The sequence below is a fragment of the Idiotropiscis lumnitzeri genome, chromosome 12, assembly GCF_059441095.1.
Source record: "Idiotropiscis lumnitzeri isolate Australia: NSW breed Sydney's pygmy pipehorse chromosome 12, RoL_Ilum_1.0, whole genome shotgun sequence".
Classification (NCBI taxonomy): Eukaryota; Metazoa; Chordata; class Actinopteri; order Syngnathiformes; family Syngnathidae; genus Idiotropiscis; species Idiotropiscis lumnitzeri.
Window position 1 is genome coordinate 12050647 of NC_142402.1, and position 20518 is coordinate 12071164.

At 40.1% G+C, this 20518-nt stretch overlaps 1 protein-coding gene across 1 annotated transcript; it reads right to left on the reverse strand.

Moving 5' to 3' along the window:
- Positions 1-785: 785 nt before the first annotated feature.
- Positions 786-18981, reverse strand: LOC148325932 (activin receptor type-2B-like). Its single transcript, XM_088311196.1, has 11 exons — positions 18485-18981; positions 14126-14342; positions 10531-10646; positions 9037-9188; positions 7895-8038; positions 7673-7816; positions 7054-7202; positions 6867-6981; positions 6158-6296; positions 5961-6091; positions 786-5437 (listed from the first exon to the last, which is right to left on the reverse strand). The coding sequence occupies exons 1-11, from the start codon at positions 18534-18536 to the stop codon at positions 5243-5245; spliced, it is 1554 nt and encodes a 517-aa protein (XP_088167322.1). The 5' UTR covers positions 18537-18981; the 3' UTR covers positions 786-5242.
- Between the last annotated feature and the right edge of the window lie 1537 nt (positions 18982-20518).

The window sequence follows — 20518 nt, forward strand, 5'->3', positions numbered from 1 at the left end:
CCAGATTTGGGTAGTTTGTGTTGTCCATGCTGCCATCTAGTGTGCAAAGAATTCAATCGCATCCTGTTTTCACTGGTGACTCCGAAGCTTGTGGTTTATTTTCTTTTGCAGTCAACCGCAATATTACTACGCCGCAAACTAATGACATTCATTAAAAGCGTGCCCTTAAGGTAGCAATGTAAGAAAATGTAAGAACATGCTTCATACAGTTGTATTGTATTTCAGTATCGATATGCATGTTACGAATATTGATCAGATAGAAAATGGCTTAGATCAAATTAAATGTTGATCCCAAATATATTTGAACTAAAAAATGTACCGGTTCACACCCAGGGTGTCCCAAATATTGATATTGTGGTATATCATTTTACCTCAGAACAGTATCATTACACAAGCATTAAATATTGATCTGTTTTAACCGTGAATGGGACAAGTATTAGTATAGTTAAGCACTGTGCTTTATCTAACACTGCAGTATTAATACAGGTGTAATTATTGATTTGTAACTGAGGGTGGGATAAAACATAATTCATTTTGTCATTTTTTTTTCATGGTACATGATCGATACTCAAGTGTCAAATATTGACCACTTAACCTTTGGTGCGACGTGTCAATTTTACAGTTGAATATCCATACCGCACAATTTTGTTTAATGTTAATTCATAACATCTGTCAAGTTTGGAGCCAATTTTGTATTGGATCACTTTTGGCTGTGTAAATATACCACATCAAGTGCAGTGTGTGCATATTTCAAAGTAAACATTGAAGATGACAAAACACACAGCTTATCTGCGTTTGTAATTTATTTTTCATATACAAAAAGATGTCTTCTACTTTTTTTTTTTTTTTATATTTCTAAGCATTTTGCAAGACAAAAGTCATACATCTCAGCACGGGAATCATCACATCAATGGGGAAAATCTCATCATTCACGCTCGAACAAGGGCTTTCTTTGCTTTAACACACATAATAATCATCATCATCATAAAAAAACATATACATACAGTAATTGAGCAATTTTGAACTAGAGTGGGCCGAGTCCTTTCTATGTTAAGAACAGTAATGAACAGAGAAAAGGCATAACTTGTCTAAATTAGCGTTCGTAAAAATTTTGACATGGGGCAGCCCATTATTGCACACACCATGTTTTCTAGGTTGGGTGCCAGTGCATCTGCATGTCACCATAGTGAATGTTTTCCAATTGTTCATTAAATACTGATGCATGTTTCGACTTCTGTCCATAATTGCACGAAACCCCAAGTGGCGGCCAAATGGAGTTGGCCCACTCTTGCTCTCAATGGCTCATTTCATCGTTTTTGTCCTTTTTACAGATGACGCCAAGTTACAGAGGTACTGTGTGAGGTAAGCGGTCAGAAAAACTGGAGGTGTTTTTTTTTTTTTTTTGGGGGAGGCATTGTGTGAAAGCACCTGGGTGGACCGGTAGGATGGGAGTGTGGGTCGTTGTTGCACACACAGCTGTGTGACCATCAAATGATATTCAAATGACTATTGCTGTGTTAAATATATTGCTGGACCCTCATCTCATACACACACCAATGTGCACATCAATCGTTCTGGCGTTATAAAAAAAAAAAAATCCCAAAGTATTTTTGTACATTTTTTTTAACCCCAAAAACCAGAGTACACGTGACAGCATTTTTTTTTACAGAAATCATAAGAATTAAAGTCACCATCTTTGCACAGCACTGCATGTCTAAACTATCACGTCTGAACGTTACATCGGCAGGTTATGAGTTTATTTAGAGGTAATACTGTTAAAACAAAAAGAAGGGGTGGCTAGTTAAGAGTGGTAGCTACAAGACACCTGATAGCCACTTCCAGCCCCCCCAAAATAAAAAAAAAAATCAATTATACATACAGTTAAGGCCAAAATATATATATATTTTTTTATACCTGTGGAATAGGTATTTTCTCACTGGAAATCAGGCTCTAAAGAAACTATTAAGAAGTGGTAAATTGAAGTTTTTAATATTGTAAAAAATGTGTAATGTTTTGTGCATTCTTATTTGCCAAAATAGCACTTAACAAATTTCTATTGTTTTGGCTCAGGAATTCTGGAAATATTCATTATGAATCATAAAAAATAATGGGAAAAAAATCATTGTGTCAATGGGGTCATTTTCATTTTCTAATGTTTGTCTCTAGATTTGTGAGAGTTCTTAGTTTGTGTTTTAAATTCCAATAAGTTTTCAGAAACTTCACTTGGGAAATTTGCCAAAGCTATTTTGGAAATACTCAGTTTGCCAATTAAATTAATGGAAGTTAGCTTATAAACTGGATCCAACACTACGGTATTGGTACGCAAGTGTCAAATTTGTCTCAGTTTTAACTAAGGTTCGACAAAATAACGATATTGGCTGTGCTCATCTCAAGACCCAAACAATCAATTTTAACACATTTTACATATATCCGATTTTTATTGTAAACGGACAATAAGTAAAATCGCTGAAATTACAACAATTTTCTTCATTGTCACCATTCAATAATAGCAAAGAAACAAAAAAAACAAAACAATAAACAACAATGACTAAAAATAAAAATGATCTCCAAAATGTGACAGAATTTGTAGTTCGGGTCTTGAGATGAAATCATTTCACAAGGACTGATATCAACAGTTGTAAATCAGCTATAAAATTACATTGGACCGGATTTCTGATCATGCGCAACAATAATTTGATTTCTGTACTTAAGAACCTTTTCCAGCGAAAAGAGACCCATTCAATAGCTACAAAAAAGAATTTACTCTTTACTATGGACTTTTGGGCTTAACTATATATAGAAAATTATTTTTTTAAATACATATGTAGAATAGGTAATCACTTTCCTTAAAAAAATTTAAAAAGCGTTGTGTCCAGAGCGTCATCTATTTACAACAATCGGCGTCTCTTTTAAATGTTTTCTTTTTTTATCCATTTTTGCATGGACAATGTGACAACTGCTAGGGCTATGGTTGACAAAAACAAAACAGAGCAAAAATCAAAATAATGTTACTTTAAAAAAAAATAAAAGTTACATTAAAATATTTTCCTTGAAATAAAAAACAACAAAAAAAAACAATTAAAAATCTCAAAAGACAAGGAGGCCCGTTCTACAACATTAAACCATCTGGACTAGAGTATTTTTCTTAAAAATAAAACACGCAATCAAATACATCTTAAGAACACAAATAGGTCTGTGTAAATGTAGAAAAAAAAAGCCTGAGGTACTTGTTCAGAAGATCTGAGGTCAGTCTCGGAGGAGAGGAAGCAGCTTGAGGGCTCGCCCCTTCATCATCATCATCATCATCATCATTATTTAAACACACAAACACGCACGACACGAACAACAACAAGAACAGAACGTTAGCCTCGTGTCATGTCACCGATGGTTCTAGAGCACGCTAAGAATACAAATCCTTGAGAGTCCTGGAATAGTCAGAGCAGCATAAAAAACGGACATTCAAAAATGTATGGTACTCATGTTCGTATGACAGCACGTACGCGACGACGACTGCGACTGCATGGCATTGCATCGGCGGGAGACGAAAAAAGGCAACCGTTTCGAGCTCTCCCGGCGTGATGTGCGTGGAGGACTGAGGTATCTGGGGACAAACGGCTGACTTGAGCGAGTCCGTTCGACACATCAAGAGAAAACACAGAAACAGACATGTTGCTTGTACTCAAGTATGGCGGCCTGTCCGCTGTTCTCACTGACAAACGCACACGTGCAGCACAAAATGGTTCACACCCCGGTTGTTGTGAATTTGTTGAAAAGGGATCGCATAGCTGGAAAGGATGTCATTTTTAGCAAGTTGCCAATGTTAGCAATAAATCGCGATTCAGTTGCCATTTTGTCATATTGGGGCATCTCATAATTGCACTCTGCACTTATTTTTTTTAAGCTTAGTGCATCTTCATTCAAGTACAAATCAATGTTATTTATAATCTCTCATGGGATCTTGAAAGACTTGACAGATGTTTGGACAACTATAGCGCTAAACCTTTAGTAGTAGCCACATAACATAAATCAATCTCGCAAAATTACAATAATGGAGTTAGCGCTAGTGGCTCGGGTGGGAGCGTTTTTGTACACAGCTGATTTTGCAACGTCAAAATTCATTTTTGCTTTCGTAAATCCATCCTGGGGACATTTGGCGGTTTTAATTTTTGAAAATCAAAAATCCCCACTTTGGGTGCTGAGCCTGAAGCGACAACTGAAAGAAGTTTTTGGTTGTGTTTTTAGATAACAGTTCTCAAAATATATATAGAAAAATGAAGTAAGAAAAATGGCAAGCATTTCTTGTCATTTCCTTGTGGAATCACTGAAAGATTCACTTTTTTTTTTTAAATGTTGGCCAGGGTATGACTCATTTTGTGCTTAACTGCATGCTCATTCAGTCACATCCAGTCACACACTTACACAAACAGTTAAAAATCAAGAACGTGTAACATTGCAACTGCGGACAGCATTCGTCAATGCACTGGCTAAAGGAGTAACTCTACAAATAAAAACAATGAGAATGAATACAAATCCTCATTAAAATGGGGAACACGTCCATAATGACAGCTAGCTTGGCTCTCCCTCTCGCTTAAGAGGACACACAAAAAAAAAAGCCTATTGGATACCTGAGAGGTAGTTCCCCGCGGGACCACATGGTGTCCCTAAAATCTCCAACAAGTCCAGCACCCATTTTAGCTTGATAAAACCCACTGTGCTCCATTATATATATATATTTATATATACTGTATTTTTTCCCACAACTTTTCCTTTTCCGTCGGGGGGGGGGGGTGTATTCACAGGTTTAAAAAGTAGGGGAGCACACTTTGAAGAGTTTTGTTTAAAAATCGGAGAAGCGTCGACCCCTGAGGAAGATGAATCTCTTTCGTTCTAACAGTCTCAAAATCCTCCAGAGGTTTTGGAGCTTATAAGTTCATTCGACGGGGAAGGGGAGAAAAGTTTCAACATAACAAAACCTTTTAAAAAACAATGAGGTAATTAACGAAAAAAATACATGAGGTAATAACGACTTTTAGTGTTGCCTGTCGCATAGCTTATATACTACGTCCAAACTACAGCAGATGGATGTGTTTATAAGATCCAACACCCCAGGAAAAAAATACCAGTATTGGGGATAAAATAGCAGCTGCATGTTATTAAATATTCACCAAGATCCACTGAGTTTGGGTTTGAAAAAAAAAAAAAATCAAATAAAAAAGATAAATGTCAGGAGCACTGCCCGTGTTCAGGTACTGGACTCTTTGGGAGGTAGGTCCTCGTTGGTGAGCGACGTGACAATGGAGACGGGGCCGTCTGAGGTAGTGCCGCCGGTGGTCCTGGCGATCTGGCCGATGCGCTCCTCCACGCAGCCGGCCGACAGGCGGGCCTCTGCGTCGTGGTCCCAGCATTCCTCGATGGTCTCGCTCAGTTGGTTCAGACCCTGAGGGGGGGAGGGGGGCCGCAGGCGTTAAGAGGGCGAACTCATCCATTTCAACTGAATAGCACAGTTCAGTTTGGTGCGACATGACATGTTTTTGTATTTAGGCAGATTCTCTTCTGGTGAATTGGTAGAGTTTGCAGAGTTGAAACTTTTTGTCAGATATGTTAAAACTGTCTGTATGACCTGACAGTAGAACGGTATTAAATTGCTCATGATTATTACAAAAAAAAATCTAAGTTTGTCATGGCGTGACAAAACGAGCCGAACAGACTGTCGCGACAGAAGGCATCACCCAATAGTTATTTTTCTGTGCATGCGCACTCTCAGGAGAAGCGGCTTGGATGATGGATGGATGGATTGATGGTTGCTTCTGCATGACTGGGAAATTTACAACAAAAGAAATACTACTTGATTCTCTGAAAACAGTGATGCTTTCCACGTAATTGTACTTCATTTTTTTTTTTTACATTTGGACTTTGGGCATGATACGGTGCACATGCTCCTCAAGCAAAATATTACTCACAGGATGTTTTAGCCAACAGTCTTTGATGACTGGACGCATTTTCTTGTGCACGACCACATCCTGCAGATCCTCCAGGGTTGGATGTTGCCCTATTTCGTCCTCAAACGGCAGAAGGTATTCACCCACGGTACCTGAGAAAGTCACACTTCTTATTAATCAACTGGGACAAACACAAGCTGGCTTCCAGGTGGACTCACCATCGGTTTCGGTGCAGCGGGACACCAGTTCCCAAAGCACCAGACCCATGGCGTACATGTCAATCCTCAGGAATGAGTCTCGCTGGAAGTTGATGGCTCCCTCCAGCACCTCAGGAGCCATGTAGCGTCGCGTACCCACCTGATGGTACCACAACAAGTTGGAACTTAGACACAGCTTTAATGTGGATGTTTTCCGATGAATGGTAAGCGGTGGAAGGCAGTTTGAATAACCCATTCATCGTGAACATGACACTGGCGGTGCACAAGGTGGGCGTCTGCCACATGGTAAATGCACCCGGATTGAAAAATGCTCACTATGACTTTGTGTTGGGTCAGCAAGTGTATATAGAGACTTGTCTCCATGCCAGTGATACGCATCGAGCCAGTTACTGGGTCGCTGAGTTCACTGCTGCGAGAGCAATTTTAACTTCCGTTGACACTTTGCCAGCTGTTAGAGCCTAGACTACACGAAAATGGGGTCTTCCAAGTTCAATGAGAGGGGGAAAAAAAGCGGAAAGTGAAAAATCGGCAATTCAAAGAATGGACTGAAATATTTGGATTTAACTAACAGACCCGTGTGCTTCATATGCCAGGAGACTATAGGTAGGATGAAGATTTCCAATTTGATATGAGGAATTATCAAGTTGTTAGGACACTCAAAAGCAACTGTAATTATTTCAAATATGGAGAGGAGGTCTGTTTTTATTACCTGCCCATGAGTGTCTCCTGGAGGTTTCCCTGGTTCAAAGCATACAGCGAGCCCGAAGTCTCCGATGACTGCCGTAAGGTCATTTCGGAGCATAACATTCTTACTCTTGAAATCCCTGATGAGGAAGAAACGGTCATCGGCCGGCCCATTACAACGCATCATCTCAGCCGTCATCTTTCGTGCCTACCTGTGCGCAACGGTGGGTTTGGGCTCTTCTCCCTTGCTGCTGGGAATGTCCTCGTGGAGGTAGGCTAAGCCGCGGGACATGGTCTCGGCTATGAGGCACAGCTCCCCCCAGGTCACAGTGTTGCCCTTGAGGTGGTCAGTCAGTGACCCCTTAGACAAAACACCAAAAGTGTTAATATATATTCACAGTTCACAAATTTGCAACACTTTTTTGGAACCTATTCTCCCTTCTTGCTTTGTTGTTTGTTTCGCCGGCATCAATCAAGAAAATTTCAAGAAACCTAATATAAAACACTCGGACATTTTTGGTTTGCAGCGGCCGTTGAAAATTGACGATTTTCTTTCCCCCCAATGATTGAGCCACGCATTAGCTTTAGCTATACGATAAGTAATTTGTCGGGAATTAAAGATTGGTATTATGGCTCAATAAAAGGCAAGAAAACAATCTGCAATATAGCCTAGCCGCCATCTAATAAAACTGCAGTCTTAATAAAAGCAGCGTTGCCCTTTTGCAGAGGTAAACAAAAGGCCCTGGCCAATATTGGAAAACACACGTAAGGTCGGGTCAGGACAGCACATAGGCGCCTATAGCAGACATTAAAAAGACTATAAATTCTCACTCTCTCATGGAACTCGGTGATGAGCCAGAGTTCTGTCTCCAGGTTGTTGCCGTGCTTCTCAGCGGCGATATAGCGCAGGATATTCTCGTGCCGTATACCCGGTGTCAGGAAGATGTCCCGCTCGTTTTGCCATGACTGCTTATCCTGTGAGGGGAGGGATGTCAACATTTAGACCCTTCTCAGGTAAAAATCTAAGTGTCATGCACAAGAGCGTTGACCCACCTGTACAGGGAAGATCTTGACTGCGACATATTCGCTCATGAGCTGGGCTTTCCAAACGCAACCAAAGCGTCCCCTGGCTTTGATTTCCAGCAGTTGCAGGGGTTTCAGGCCCACCAGGGGCGATGGAGGGGTGGGTCCAGGGTCCTGACCCACAAACAAACAGATATTTTTTTTTTAATCATCATTGATACCGTATTTCTCACCTCAGAGTAAAGTACTGTAACCCCTAATTTATCGCAAGGGCTAGCGTAATACACACACACACACCCACACTCCAGTTCAACATATGGAAAGCGCTTTGTTACAGCTCCAGCTGCTATGAAATGAAATAAAGTTGCATTGTATTGCATTGTATTAAATGATGGTTGCCTTTCCTACTGATGATGTTTTAATAAACCAGGCTTACCAAAATAAATGTATCTAAACTCTGACTACTATTTCTAGAGAGGAAAATAGTGTGTTATTTTTAAATTTAACTAGAAAAGGTTTAATATAGAAAAATGAAAATAGATGGGATAGAATTTTCACTAGGCTATTCAAATCAGAAAATATTCACTTCGATATCTATTTATCGATCCTTCCATCCATATAAATATACGCTTTTAAATGGCAACTAGCTTTTTACTTTTCTGTTTTATCCTCCTACATTATCCAGTTAATGCTTAGGGTTAGCAGTAAATGCCAGTTTTATTCCATCGTGTATTTATTTGTGCTGTTTTACTTGCGTGTCACTCACCAGTCTGTAGAGCACGCCTTGAGAGCGATTGACATGATTGTTAAACCTACAATTTTTTTTTATCAAAATAAAACTTGCAATGCTCTGTGCATCTATCTGCATTTTTTGTAGTACCATTTTTGTTGTAATATGATGAGAATACAGACAATGGTAATAATTTTGGTTAGCATAATTGTGATATTCAATTTTAATACGGTTTCATCACTATTCTGTACACATCTCTATGCTGTTGCCACAAGGACAATTCATTTTCACGTTGCCATAGATTATAATCGAATGCACTCAATTTCCTAGAATGCTTGAGCGGGTGGAAATGAGTAGCAATGTGGCTTTCATTCCCTACATACGTCGCTCTTGCCACAGAGTGCGGCGCTATAAATATAATGGAATTCGTCAACCGTCTCACCTCGCTCAGGTCCACATGGCCGTAAGGGGGTTTGCGGTGACGGTACATCCACAGGGCCAAGATGATTGCCAGGGAGAGCACGCAGAGTGGCAGCAGGGAGTAGACAAGCACATTCAGCATGGACTGCACCCGGGGTGGAGGCCGGATTTTGACTGTGCGGGAAGAAACACGATTGATGATTATAAACACTAGAAATGATAGAACGTATGATTATTGCATTAGGGATGAAATGCTTTGCCGCAAGCAAGTGTCAGAAGGCTATTGCTAACCTTTCAAATTACAGTTATTGCTATGAGTGTATTGAGCATCTCCAAGGAGTTGTTGTCTTGGGGCTTCCCCCATCTGGCGGTCATATTTTTGCAGGACTCGAAACAAATCAAATTTTGCCCAGGAGTTGGCCGCACCATTTTTTGGTGACCATATTTGCTGATGTATAGTCGTCTGTCTCCACTGGCATACCATAGTTTTGTACGATGTAAGGATTGACACTCACTCAAGATATATTTACAGAATATCTTGCAGTACGAAGAACTTTGTTCTCAACAAACAGCAGTTGACTAACTGATAGGTGACAACAAAACAACTTTACAATGCATTTGATAACAATCAAAAATACATGAGGAAAATTATGCTTAACAAGAATGAAAAATTATCATGAAAAATATTTAACATTTGCTACGTGAATTTTTTTTACATTAAATGAAGTTATAATTAATAATATTTGTTCTAACATTGTTAAAATATTTTTACATTTGAATGTTTATCAAATACAGTCTGATTGTATTTATTATTGAATATATTCGTATTTTTTGTCTAATTTGATATTTTCTTGCAATATTTTGAGCATTTTAGCTTTAACTTAAAGCTGCACACTGCAGAATCTTGCCCCAAAATATCTTTACAATAGTCTTTTCATTTGACTTGCACATCTGATAAATAGCAGATTAAGACTTTAGCCGTTAACAATGGGCCGCTGGAAAATAATTTTCATCCTAGCCTGGGTTTGAATTTCCCACGCGCTTTCTGCGGTCATGCGCGGTCTCGTTGCTGCCTCAGAGGCACGACCAAAAGCTATTATTTCGCCATAATGCATTCTACATCACCTCAGAAGAGACTGCCGTCTAGCATGCCCCCTCCCCGAAAAATTGAAAACTGTGCACGCGAAGAAAGGAGTGTGCAATTTAATTTTTTTGGCCGCAGGTGGGAGTAGCAATTAGAAACTCAAAATCCTGCTAATACATGAGTCACCTAATATTTTTAAATCAGACCATTTAGTAATTCCTGACATACATTAATCAATACTGTGATAACACAGACAACCGTGATAATTTTGCTCACTCTGCTTGTAAGGTGAAACTTTCGGTGTGTCTAGGTGCCTCGTTAACATTTATCTTCAACTGCAACACATCATCATCCAAGCGCAAGAACTTGTGTACATATAAAATGTCCTTCCCGGAAATGTAAGAGCTATTTTTCGCTGGGTTCACCCCTCACCTCGGTTGCCAATGCCGATCAAGTCGGGGAGGTGGGTGAAGCGCTCGTTGCAGTAGTTGCCCTCGCAGCAGCAGAAGAAGACCTGAGGGTTCTCGTCCATGGAGACGCACTCTTGCCTGAGGCCACGGGATGACACACACACACATACAAACACCTGTGTCAGTGCTACAGAAGAGTATCGCAGTTATTTTTAATGGCGGCAAATGCACACTGGAGAAAGACAAGAAATATATTTGCGCCTTGTAGTGTCATTGAACAGTGAAGAAACAATGTTGACTTGGTTGAACACAACTGGTGTCCATTTTGAACGTTACTTTCTCTTGCTGGATAGTCTCAGAAATTCAAGGCTCAAAATACGGAAACTTTTGATAATCAATTATTTAATTTGAGGAGCACCGGTTGTAATTTAGAGTAACATTTTCGGCCAGATAATGGGGACCTCAAAAAAGGGTTTCATTAAACAATACAAATATGACAATTTAACAGGGGAGTTGTCGGGCTGCAGCTATTGAATCAGTCCCTTCAATGACTGCAGTATCATGGGGAGAGCGGAGGGGGGCGTGGCTATATTCCTCATTAAAAGTAGGCATTTTTCAAGTTGTCACTTATTTTCTAATTTCTCCAAAATGAATAGATAAAAAAAGAAAATGACGTATAATTTCTGTTTCCTGATCAAAAAATACATAAATTGAGCTTGTGAGTGAAAAATGGGCCATCATTTAACAGAGACCTAGCCTTGTGACGTAGTAAGTTCTCTACGCCGGTTTCAGTCTCAAATGTGTTGGTCATCTTCAACTGAACACCTTCGCTTCCGCCTTGTACTTCCTGCACATATCTAATATAAGCACGTTGTTCCCACTTCTATGCGCAATTTTGCTTTTCAATGTGTCCAAATGAGCCACAAAATTTTAATTTTGACTCGCGAATTGTGACGCAAACCCACTTAGCTGGAGTCTTGCTATTGGTTGATTCAATATAAGGATCTAGCGAAATGCTATTCTCCCCAAAAAGGCCAGTGTAAGCAGAAACACATTTTTTAAGATGCCAGTTTCAATTATTACAGACATGTTGCAAGTGAAAAGAGCTCAGATGGTGAGATCAGTGTTTCTTTCTCACAGCAAAAGTTCACAGAACTGCAGTGTTAATCACCATATGAACTTCATATAGTGAACGCTTCATCAATGTCAGAAGATAAACCAGCAACCACAACTCCAGAATTCAAAGTTGAAGCCTTTCAATGTCCCCACTGAACTGCACTGTGAATGTCTTCAGTTGCTCTGTTTGTTAATAAAATGCGCTTTTAGTTGAGTTGCCGGCGAACATAATGAAAGGCAAGCACCGCTTTAAAAAAAAAAAAAAGTCATGCCTTGTATATGTGTCATTGTTGGCTGTCATAGTCTATCAAATAAACAGTCAGAACACAATTAGAATAAACTATTTAACGTACAATGCTTCACAAAACTCGCCCTATGTATGAAAATGTTTTGTAATAGACTCAGTCATCAATATTGCACCTAATAATATGTATGCCTTAAAATGTCCAAAATTTAGGATATTGCTTTGAACACGGCATCAACATCAAATTTCCCCATTGTGGGACTAATAAAGGACATCTTATCTTAACATCAAAAGCTAAACAGCCAACCACAACTTAAGATACGCTGAAGACACCCCCACTCAAAATTGGCACAATAATACCGTGCTTCTACGGTTGCAAATTCTGTTATTGACTTGCGCCTCAAAACCTGCAAAACAGGATAGCTCCAAGCCACTGAGCGTTATTTCGCACGCACGTGCAGTAAATCTCAGCGTACGTAAACATCCACCCGTGTCTAATTGAAACCTGACCCCAATATTTTCAATACCAGATTATGAAAACAGCTTTCATGTCGCCTCAGCATGTTCTCCCGCTCTCACAGTGAGCATTATGCAACACTGAATTATTTAAAGCTGGCGTATTCTATGTACACTGAGTCCTTACATTGCTGCATGCATCGTGGGCATTTACTTTGGACACTTCCCAACTGATAAAAAATGCTAATCACACGAATGCACAGTCATGCGGTCCAACTCCAATCCCGTAGGTGATGGTAATGTGCATTTAAAAGTTCAACACAAGGCCGGCAAATAGTTAGCGTGTTTTCTTGTATAGTGTACGGCTAAATGAAAAGAATTAGATTTGTGATTTTTTTTTTGCAAGGAACCTTTCTTGTGCAATTTATCTTTATAACAATAAAAAAATATCAGATCTATTATGCAGTATAGAATACTAAGGTAAAGGCAAATGAAGCATTAATTAATGTGAAAGGCAGTTAATCTACTACCATTTTTGATGTGCAGTTTGGTAAGAGTTCACCATGGCAACATAATTCTGCCACTCAGGAGTGGGGTAAATGTAAATCTATACTGATACTTTATACTGTAAAGGCACCAACTAAAGTACGGATTACAACAATAATGTAAACAAATCTGTAGCTTTGCCACCACATATCACTTTCTTTCATGAAACATGTAAACGGACTGCACTTCTTAAACCACTCACTGAACCTATCATACAGACGGATAAATAAACAAAAGTAAAAAAATGGCTACTTATGACGTAATATGACGCGCCAGCGGGCAATAGCACTCGACAGCGTCTAATCATTAGACATCTTTTCGTCTGTTTTTTGGTCCGAATCATACGGCCTAAGTCATCCTATTAATTGCTCGACAACTATGCACAGATGTGTTTTTATATGTCATGACGCAAGTAGCCACATACTATAGACTGTGTGCGTGTGTGTATGTGCTAAAACCCGTAAATCGGAGTCGAGCCTCATTTTGACGGCACACATCAGACAGCCATCAGACGTTTCCTCACACACGCGCTACGACAAAAAAAAAAAAAAAAACACAAAATGGACAACACAAAAATGGATCAAGCTTGTTAGAAAGCTGAAACTAGCGTGTCAGCGTTAGCTTAATGTTCTGTGAATCCAGTCTCCCCTTCCCTCTCCTGTCAATAACATAGTAATAATCATTTAAACCGCAGCCATTGTGATTACAAGATCACGCTTTCTCTAATAACGATTATATTGCAAATGTAATTTATCGTTCAGCCCTAGTATAGTGGTTTGAATACTCAGATGCTGGGCCCATATTTGATGAGCATTGTGAAAGGGGCTTATGACTGGCATCCATTTGTCAAATTTAGTGGGAAGATCCAGATTCAGCAGGCAGCAACTGGCATTTAAAATAAGGCGGCAAAACAACTATCTGGTGCCAAACTTCACACCTCAGTCCCAGCTTTGTGATATTTCCTTTCAAAGAGATGCTGTTATGTCTCCAATACTACCGTGGAAGGTAAAAAACTTGCAGGTTGACCTTAATTGCACAACAGTACATATCACATAGCGCACCGTCATTGGCGGATAGGGTGGCTTTGACGAGCAGTGTCAAAGGTGTTTGTAGTTGGCTGGCAGTTACCAATTTAGGCAGAAAGACCCCGAATCTGCTGGCCTTCAAAGTAAGCCCCTGGAGAGAAGTGTGCATCAGGCAGTAAAAGTTCCCACCTCTGCCCCAGCTTTCACACATCTGCCGTCCACCGGCTCACCTGTCATAGCAGTTGAAATCGTCCAGCCAGCAGCCTTTCTTCACTAGCTTGATGGTCCCTGAGGAGTTGAGCCAGGACGCGTAGCAGTGCAGTCGCTTGTCCTTGTCTTTGTCCTTGTCGTCGCAGCGCTCAAAGCCACTCTGGTTGGTCTTCTCGGCGCGCCAGTTGTCATTATAGAACACGCACTCGCGCGTCTCCGCCTCGCCCACGCTGTACCCTGTGAGATACCAGACCAGACAACAATCAATCCGACAGAGCATAAGAAAGGATGGACAGACGGACGGCGGCGGGAACATCCAAGAGTTATCACTTTGGAGCGCCGCCAACTTCGGGAGTTCCTCGGGGGCACGGGATGTTGCTGCCAAATAATCCAGCGCGCTTAAAAGATCTCTTTAGACTCTTAATTAGCCATGAAACAAAACTTAATAGCAACATGCCAGACGCTTCTAGAGATAAACACGGACCAAGGGATTACAACCTCAAGTACACATTTCACTGTACGTCCTGTGTGCAAATTTGTGCATCTATCCTGGCAGTTAAGACATAACAGCATAGCAAATGGCCCTCCCATTAATGATGCTACGTTTACGCAATGACAACTTTGGGAAAGAAAAATTTCCTACAGACAGATGTCAAGCTTTGCTGTGACCCGCTAACAAATCTGTTTTAGAAATGACTAACATTTCTGTAAAATTATTCCAAGTGTATGTCAATTTTTGTCAAGCACTTTCATGACACTTTTTTCGTGAAACACAACAACTTCCAAAAAGTTTTTTTCTTTTCTGAAAAAAATCTGTTGTAAACACGCCAAGAACACTTTAATTGAGGCTACTGTTACATGACGATGACTTCGCAAAAGCTTTTCGTTGTGACGTACAAACGAGAGCATTGGTGGCACCTGCTCAAAAGCCGGAAGCTAAAATGATTGAAAATTCGGGCAGTCAGTGTTGAATATTTTTAGAAGTGATTATTCATCCATTCATCGAATAAGCCGATAAAATTTTATTATGAAATAAAGTCAATAACAAAACAATTTCCCAATTATTGTTTATCAACCAATTAGTGTTTATTTTTAATTTTGACGCCCTTGCACAATGAGGCCAATTCTACACAATTTCCTGTGCATTTAATAAGGTTAGATGCACACTCAGGGTTGGCAAAACCCAGTCACATACTCTAGGCAAAAACTTTGAAAATGTTGAACAAAACATGATTTAAAAAAAAAAAAAGTTTTTGCGCTTTTTCACTTACAGCAGCATTGTGGCAAAACCCGCGAGACACTTACGCCGCCATATTATGCCGAAAGCAACAGTCGCTGTCTGACGTAGAGTTGTGCGATAACGATATGTAGCGTAGATATTATCTATAACTGCTATCATACAAAATAATTGGAGCTCTGACTTGCACCCATCCACTAACTCCAATGGGTTACGATCCTCAAAAAAATGTCAATCGTATTTGTTTATAATGGCAAACAAAATGCACTTATATAACACTTTATCAACACCATATGTTGTCCAAAGTGCTTCACCAGGCCTCATAGTCACTTTTTTGGTGTGACCTTGAAGGGCGGGGGACAGGGAAGGGAGAAATGACGTGACATAAAGATGACATCATGTCACAGGTGAATGGTCTGCGTGGCTGAATTAATACGGTCATAACAAACATCCTCTTTAATGTTTTGAGTGGGATTAAATTATTATAGTCAAATATAATCAACGTTGGTACTCTTCACAATTTTGCAGAATAGTCTAGATATAAAGATCTCCAAATTATCATCAATTTCATGTCATTTTAAGGAAAATATTATAATCAGGATCGACATCATTAACAGGATATAAAATTACCTGTACCAGACGTGAAACCTCACAGCTCTAGTCTGACAAATTCTTTGTTATGTACGTCATTGGGAAGCCTCATTTCACAAAGACGTCAACGTCATTCCAGGTTCTGTGTCATCCGTTATTCGCACACAACGAGACAAATAAAATGTCAGGGTATAAACTTGCTTTTTTATCATCAGGGGGAAAAAAATACAACAGGTGTCAAAAGGGAATTGTGGATATCTGAACAAAGGGTGTGGAATTTTAACACTAGAATTTCTCTTCACTTCTCCAGCCGTTGTGAAAACCAACCAACGCTGTCCAGCAACCATTTTGTACGCCATTTATTTCCCCATTTGCAACGTTGCATTGTGAACCTGCTTTCACTCAGACGCTTGAACATCCTGCTTTGCCACGCAAAATCAGTCAATTCTACTGTTTTTGAGTGCTCATATTCCCTGGACAAGGTGATCGTTTTCAGCCTTCAGTCTTTACCAAAACTTGTACATCTTTACTTATAAACTATCAATTTTAACTTCCACTTGTCATCACACGCCAGCGTCCAAGCGCTCCGCGACATGCTTCCTGAGGCGGGGCCACGACAGTCAGGCTGGGTGAACGTGGAGGCATCCTCGGCTGCAGCACTCATTCAAGTGAATGGAACCCAGCCAGCGTGCACTGGTGAAAATCTTTGCCCCAAGCTTCTATATTTATGTAAATATGTTTGGGCAGAGGGAAGTCTGGGCTTTCCTGCTAAACCTGTTGCCCCCGCAACCTGACCTCGGTTGAGCAGAATAGAATAAATAAATGTTTTTTGGAGTCGAGGAAACTTTGACTGGTTGTACAAAGTGCTGTGAATATGTACAATTTATGATTCCGTTCCATTGCCGCATTGTGAAATATGGGCACCCAAATAGTGGGGGGGGGGCGACCCTGTAAAATGACTTAATGACAAGAAAAAAATTATAATCAATTCCACCGATTATTTTTCTCGATGTTTGAAGGGCCATAATCAGCCAATTAAATTGCTCGGTTGGGCCATACTCCGGTCCAAATATAGTCCAAAAATACAAATCGATTATAATAACATCAGCAAATTTAACTTGCTTAAAAATACAGCATGACATTGTTTTCTCACGATGGAACAAGTAAAAGAATAGCGTAGTTAAAAAAAGTGGTGTAAAAGGGAAAAGCAGAAATCCACACTCATAATGTATAGTTTTAAATACAAGACACTCACTTCCCCATCCTGACGCATCAAAATTGACATCGTCCGAAATGTATTTCAATTTACACATCACACCTAACATTTTCAGCATTCACACAGAACTGACTAGGCTGTCGTAAAAATGGGAATGATTGCTTTTTTTTTGTTTTGTTTCATAATATTGCAAATTTATCTAGTTCAAAAACACTGAATGATATTGATCCATTATTATTCCCGAGCAAAATGGGGCATGTAAAAATCACTAATTAAGAATACCTTTGTTATCAGTTTAAAAAAACAAAATAAATAGAACCTGTCTCTTTAAATCCTTCCCAATCGGACACTGCCCCTCCCCCATTGTAGCCCCCCACTACACACACACACACACACACACACACCCACACACACCCACGAAATGTCCGGCTGCAAACAATGGGCTTCGATACTTAGAAATATTACGTTTAAAGAATAGAAGTTTAAAAAAAGCACGACGGGAAAATGCTCCATCCAACCCATATTGGTGATCACGTGATGCAGGAGGACTTTTACTACAATATCCCCCCTTCGCTCCCTCCCTCATTCTGTCACTTAGGGAGGCTTTAACCCACAACAACGTGGATTCTGGAGGAAGCGGCTTACTATAACATTAATCTACAAACCATATAAGAAGGAAAATGGTTGTGTGGCACACAGACACATACAAACACACCCCGACGCATACATTTAAGGGGGGGAGCTGTGTGCACATTTTATTGTTATTCTAAATTGGAAGAGGGGGGAGAATGTGGGCTTGAGGGGAGGCCGTATGTTCCAAAATAATAAAGAAGGTCAGAGAGCAAGCCCACGTTGTGGAGTCACATTATTGAAAGCCGTGGGGGGAGGAAAAAACTGAGCCCCCTTGTGCAATTTCACTTTGTTGTCAATCTATTGTCTCTTCGAATTTTGCGATGCAGCTTTTAAAATCGCGCTTTAAAAAACGCTGATTTTCTTTTTGTTGTTGTTGTTGTTGGGTAAGAGTGTTATGGGGCATATTAGGTTTCAGGATGTTGCTGCAGCTGCTGCTTTCTATTCCTGCCCTGCGCTCACAAAAGGCATCGAACGCAACAGTTTTAGCACGTAGCACCTTTTGTGTCAAACCACACTTTCGAGCATTAAAAAAAAAACTATCAACCAAAACATTAGAAACACATAAAACGAGTAACACACACAGACGGTGGTATGGACTTAAAAAAAATAAATGTGTGGATAGAAGTTTAAATAAACACTCGAATAGGTGACACCGTGACAATGTGTATGGTGGAAGGAAGCTAGCCCCTAGCGGCCGCTTACCTGCGCATAAAGTTCCCAGCAGAAGTGAACAAGTCAGCCACGAGAAAGACATGTTCTGTCTTTAAAAAGCACCACCACGGAGGTCCGCCGTTTTGGTTCCGTCCCGCACATCCACCCCTCAGCCCGGCGGAGTCTAACCGACCGCAGGCCCCCCTCCAAGCAAAAGCCTTCCGCGGCTCAAAAGCGCCGCCGCCGCCACACCACCAACCACCACCACCACCACCACCACCGAGAAGAAAAGACGGAGGGGGCAGATTAATCGGTCCGCCAGCTGGCTCGTTTAGTCCTGCATGGTTTAGGGGAAAAAGAACGCGAAAGGAGAAACGAGCGTTGATGGTTCTTTCTGGCGGTGAAGAAGCGTGAAGAGCGGTGCGGTTGGCGGCGCAGCGTCGCGAGGTCGCCCGGGGTTTACGTGCATGTGTGATGTGTGTCCAAAATGGCTTCGAAATGGGGAGCGGGGGCTGCGAGCTGGGAAAACCCGGATGTGTAAACACAAAGGGGGGAAATCAGGCAGCCACTGCCGAAGTGACCTCAACGCAACTCCGCTACATTAGCAATCTTTTCACACCTTTATAAACGACTTGCATTTTTTTTTATCGAAGGGGCTGTGTATTCCGACGACAACCATGGGGAATTTGGTTGTGGAAGCCCCCCGAGGATTAACGTTTTTTTAAGCACTTAATATTCGCTCGTTGTCCTCGGATTACTGGGGCTAAAATTGCGTAATTTCCTTTGAGTTTCTGTACGATTCGCAGAATTGCACTGTATAAAATCAAGACAGTATCAATATTTCGCTTTTATATGTTATAATATGTGAATACGGTCTCTTGCAAAAACAAGACATCACTGTCGTTATTTCACCACACAGGGTTTTTCAACATTTATAACTATATTTTGTCAGTTATATGATATCAAGATTAACCGAATTATCCGATACATCACGATATACAAAACATAATGGTGTGCACTGAGGTTCAAGACAGGAGACGCACTGACTCCCTCTGGAGTCGGATGCAAAAATATGAATCCAAAATAGAAAATTAGCCTGTGTTTCAATTTGACCTTAATTGAAACATTTGGTTTTAAAACTTTAAATTATGCTTCAATCAATTCCACACTGTTGAGCAAGGTGATCAATGTGAGTAAGAAAAAATCAAACACCATTGTGGAATTTCACTTTGTTGTCCATCAATGTAATTATACTTAACGACAACTAATAAAATAACTAAAACCAAAATGGAAAACATTTATGACAGGGAAATAAAATAAAAACAAAAATCCTTAAAAAAAACCTAACTGAAACTACATCTTATGTTTATAAAACTACAGTAACTGTAACTAACGATAAAGCGCTTTAATTCTCATCCTTCTCAATTAATATTGTGAATGAGCTTTCCATCCATCCATCTCCTCACAAGGGCCACGGGCAAACTTACACTCAACCAACACTTTAAATATTAAAATAATAATAATAAAATCTATACTAAAACTAAGCATTTCCCCCCCACAAAAAAAACTAACAAACTTTCTCTTAAACCAAATTAAGCGAACTGACTTAAAAAAAATAACGTTTAAAAAAAATGTTTTCAAACGTAATCGACTGGTTGGTGATTGGTGAATTTAAGTTTACACTTGCATGACAATACAAAAAATGATGATGATCTGCAATGTAATATTATTGTTTTATTATTACTATTAGAATTATTATAATCAGTGATGATGAATGAGAGTTTAGAGAGAGAACCTATTTGTTATCCAATAATCAATAACAATACAACATGAGCAATGCTACTGACAAATATTGGGTCACAAGCACACGCACACTGAGGCAGTTCATGCAGAAAATGAGCCAGGAATCAGGTTATCCGTAGGTAATCGCCCTTAAAACTAGTTTATGTAACTCAAGACAAAATGGGCTTCCTCATCGAGCCGCTTTGTAACTCAATGAGATGACGAGAGCTCATTAAGGGTTCAAAGGGCGCAAAGGGAGGGGAAATTAGAGCTGCCGGGACCCGCCTGGTTGATGGAACATTA

Coding starts and splice junctions, on each gene's coding strand:
- LOC148325932 (XM_088311196.1), bottom strand. CDS start 18,536: ATGTCTTTCTCGTGGCTGACTTGTTCACTTCTGCTGGGAACTTTATGC. Junction 10,647..14,125: donor GATTTCAACTGCTATGACAG/GTGAGCCGGTGG, acceptor CCGTGGCCTCAG/GCAAGAGTGCGTCTCCATGG. Junction 6,982..7,053: donor AAACCCACCGTTGCGCACAG/GTAGGCACGAAA, acceptor CTTCCTCATCAG/GGATTTCAAGAGTAAGAATG.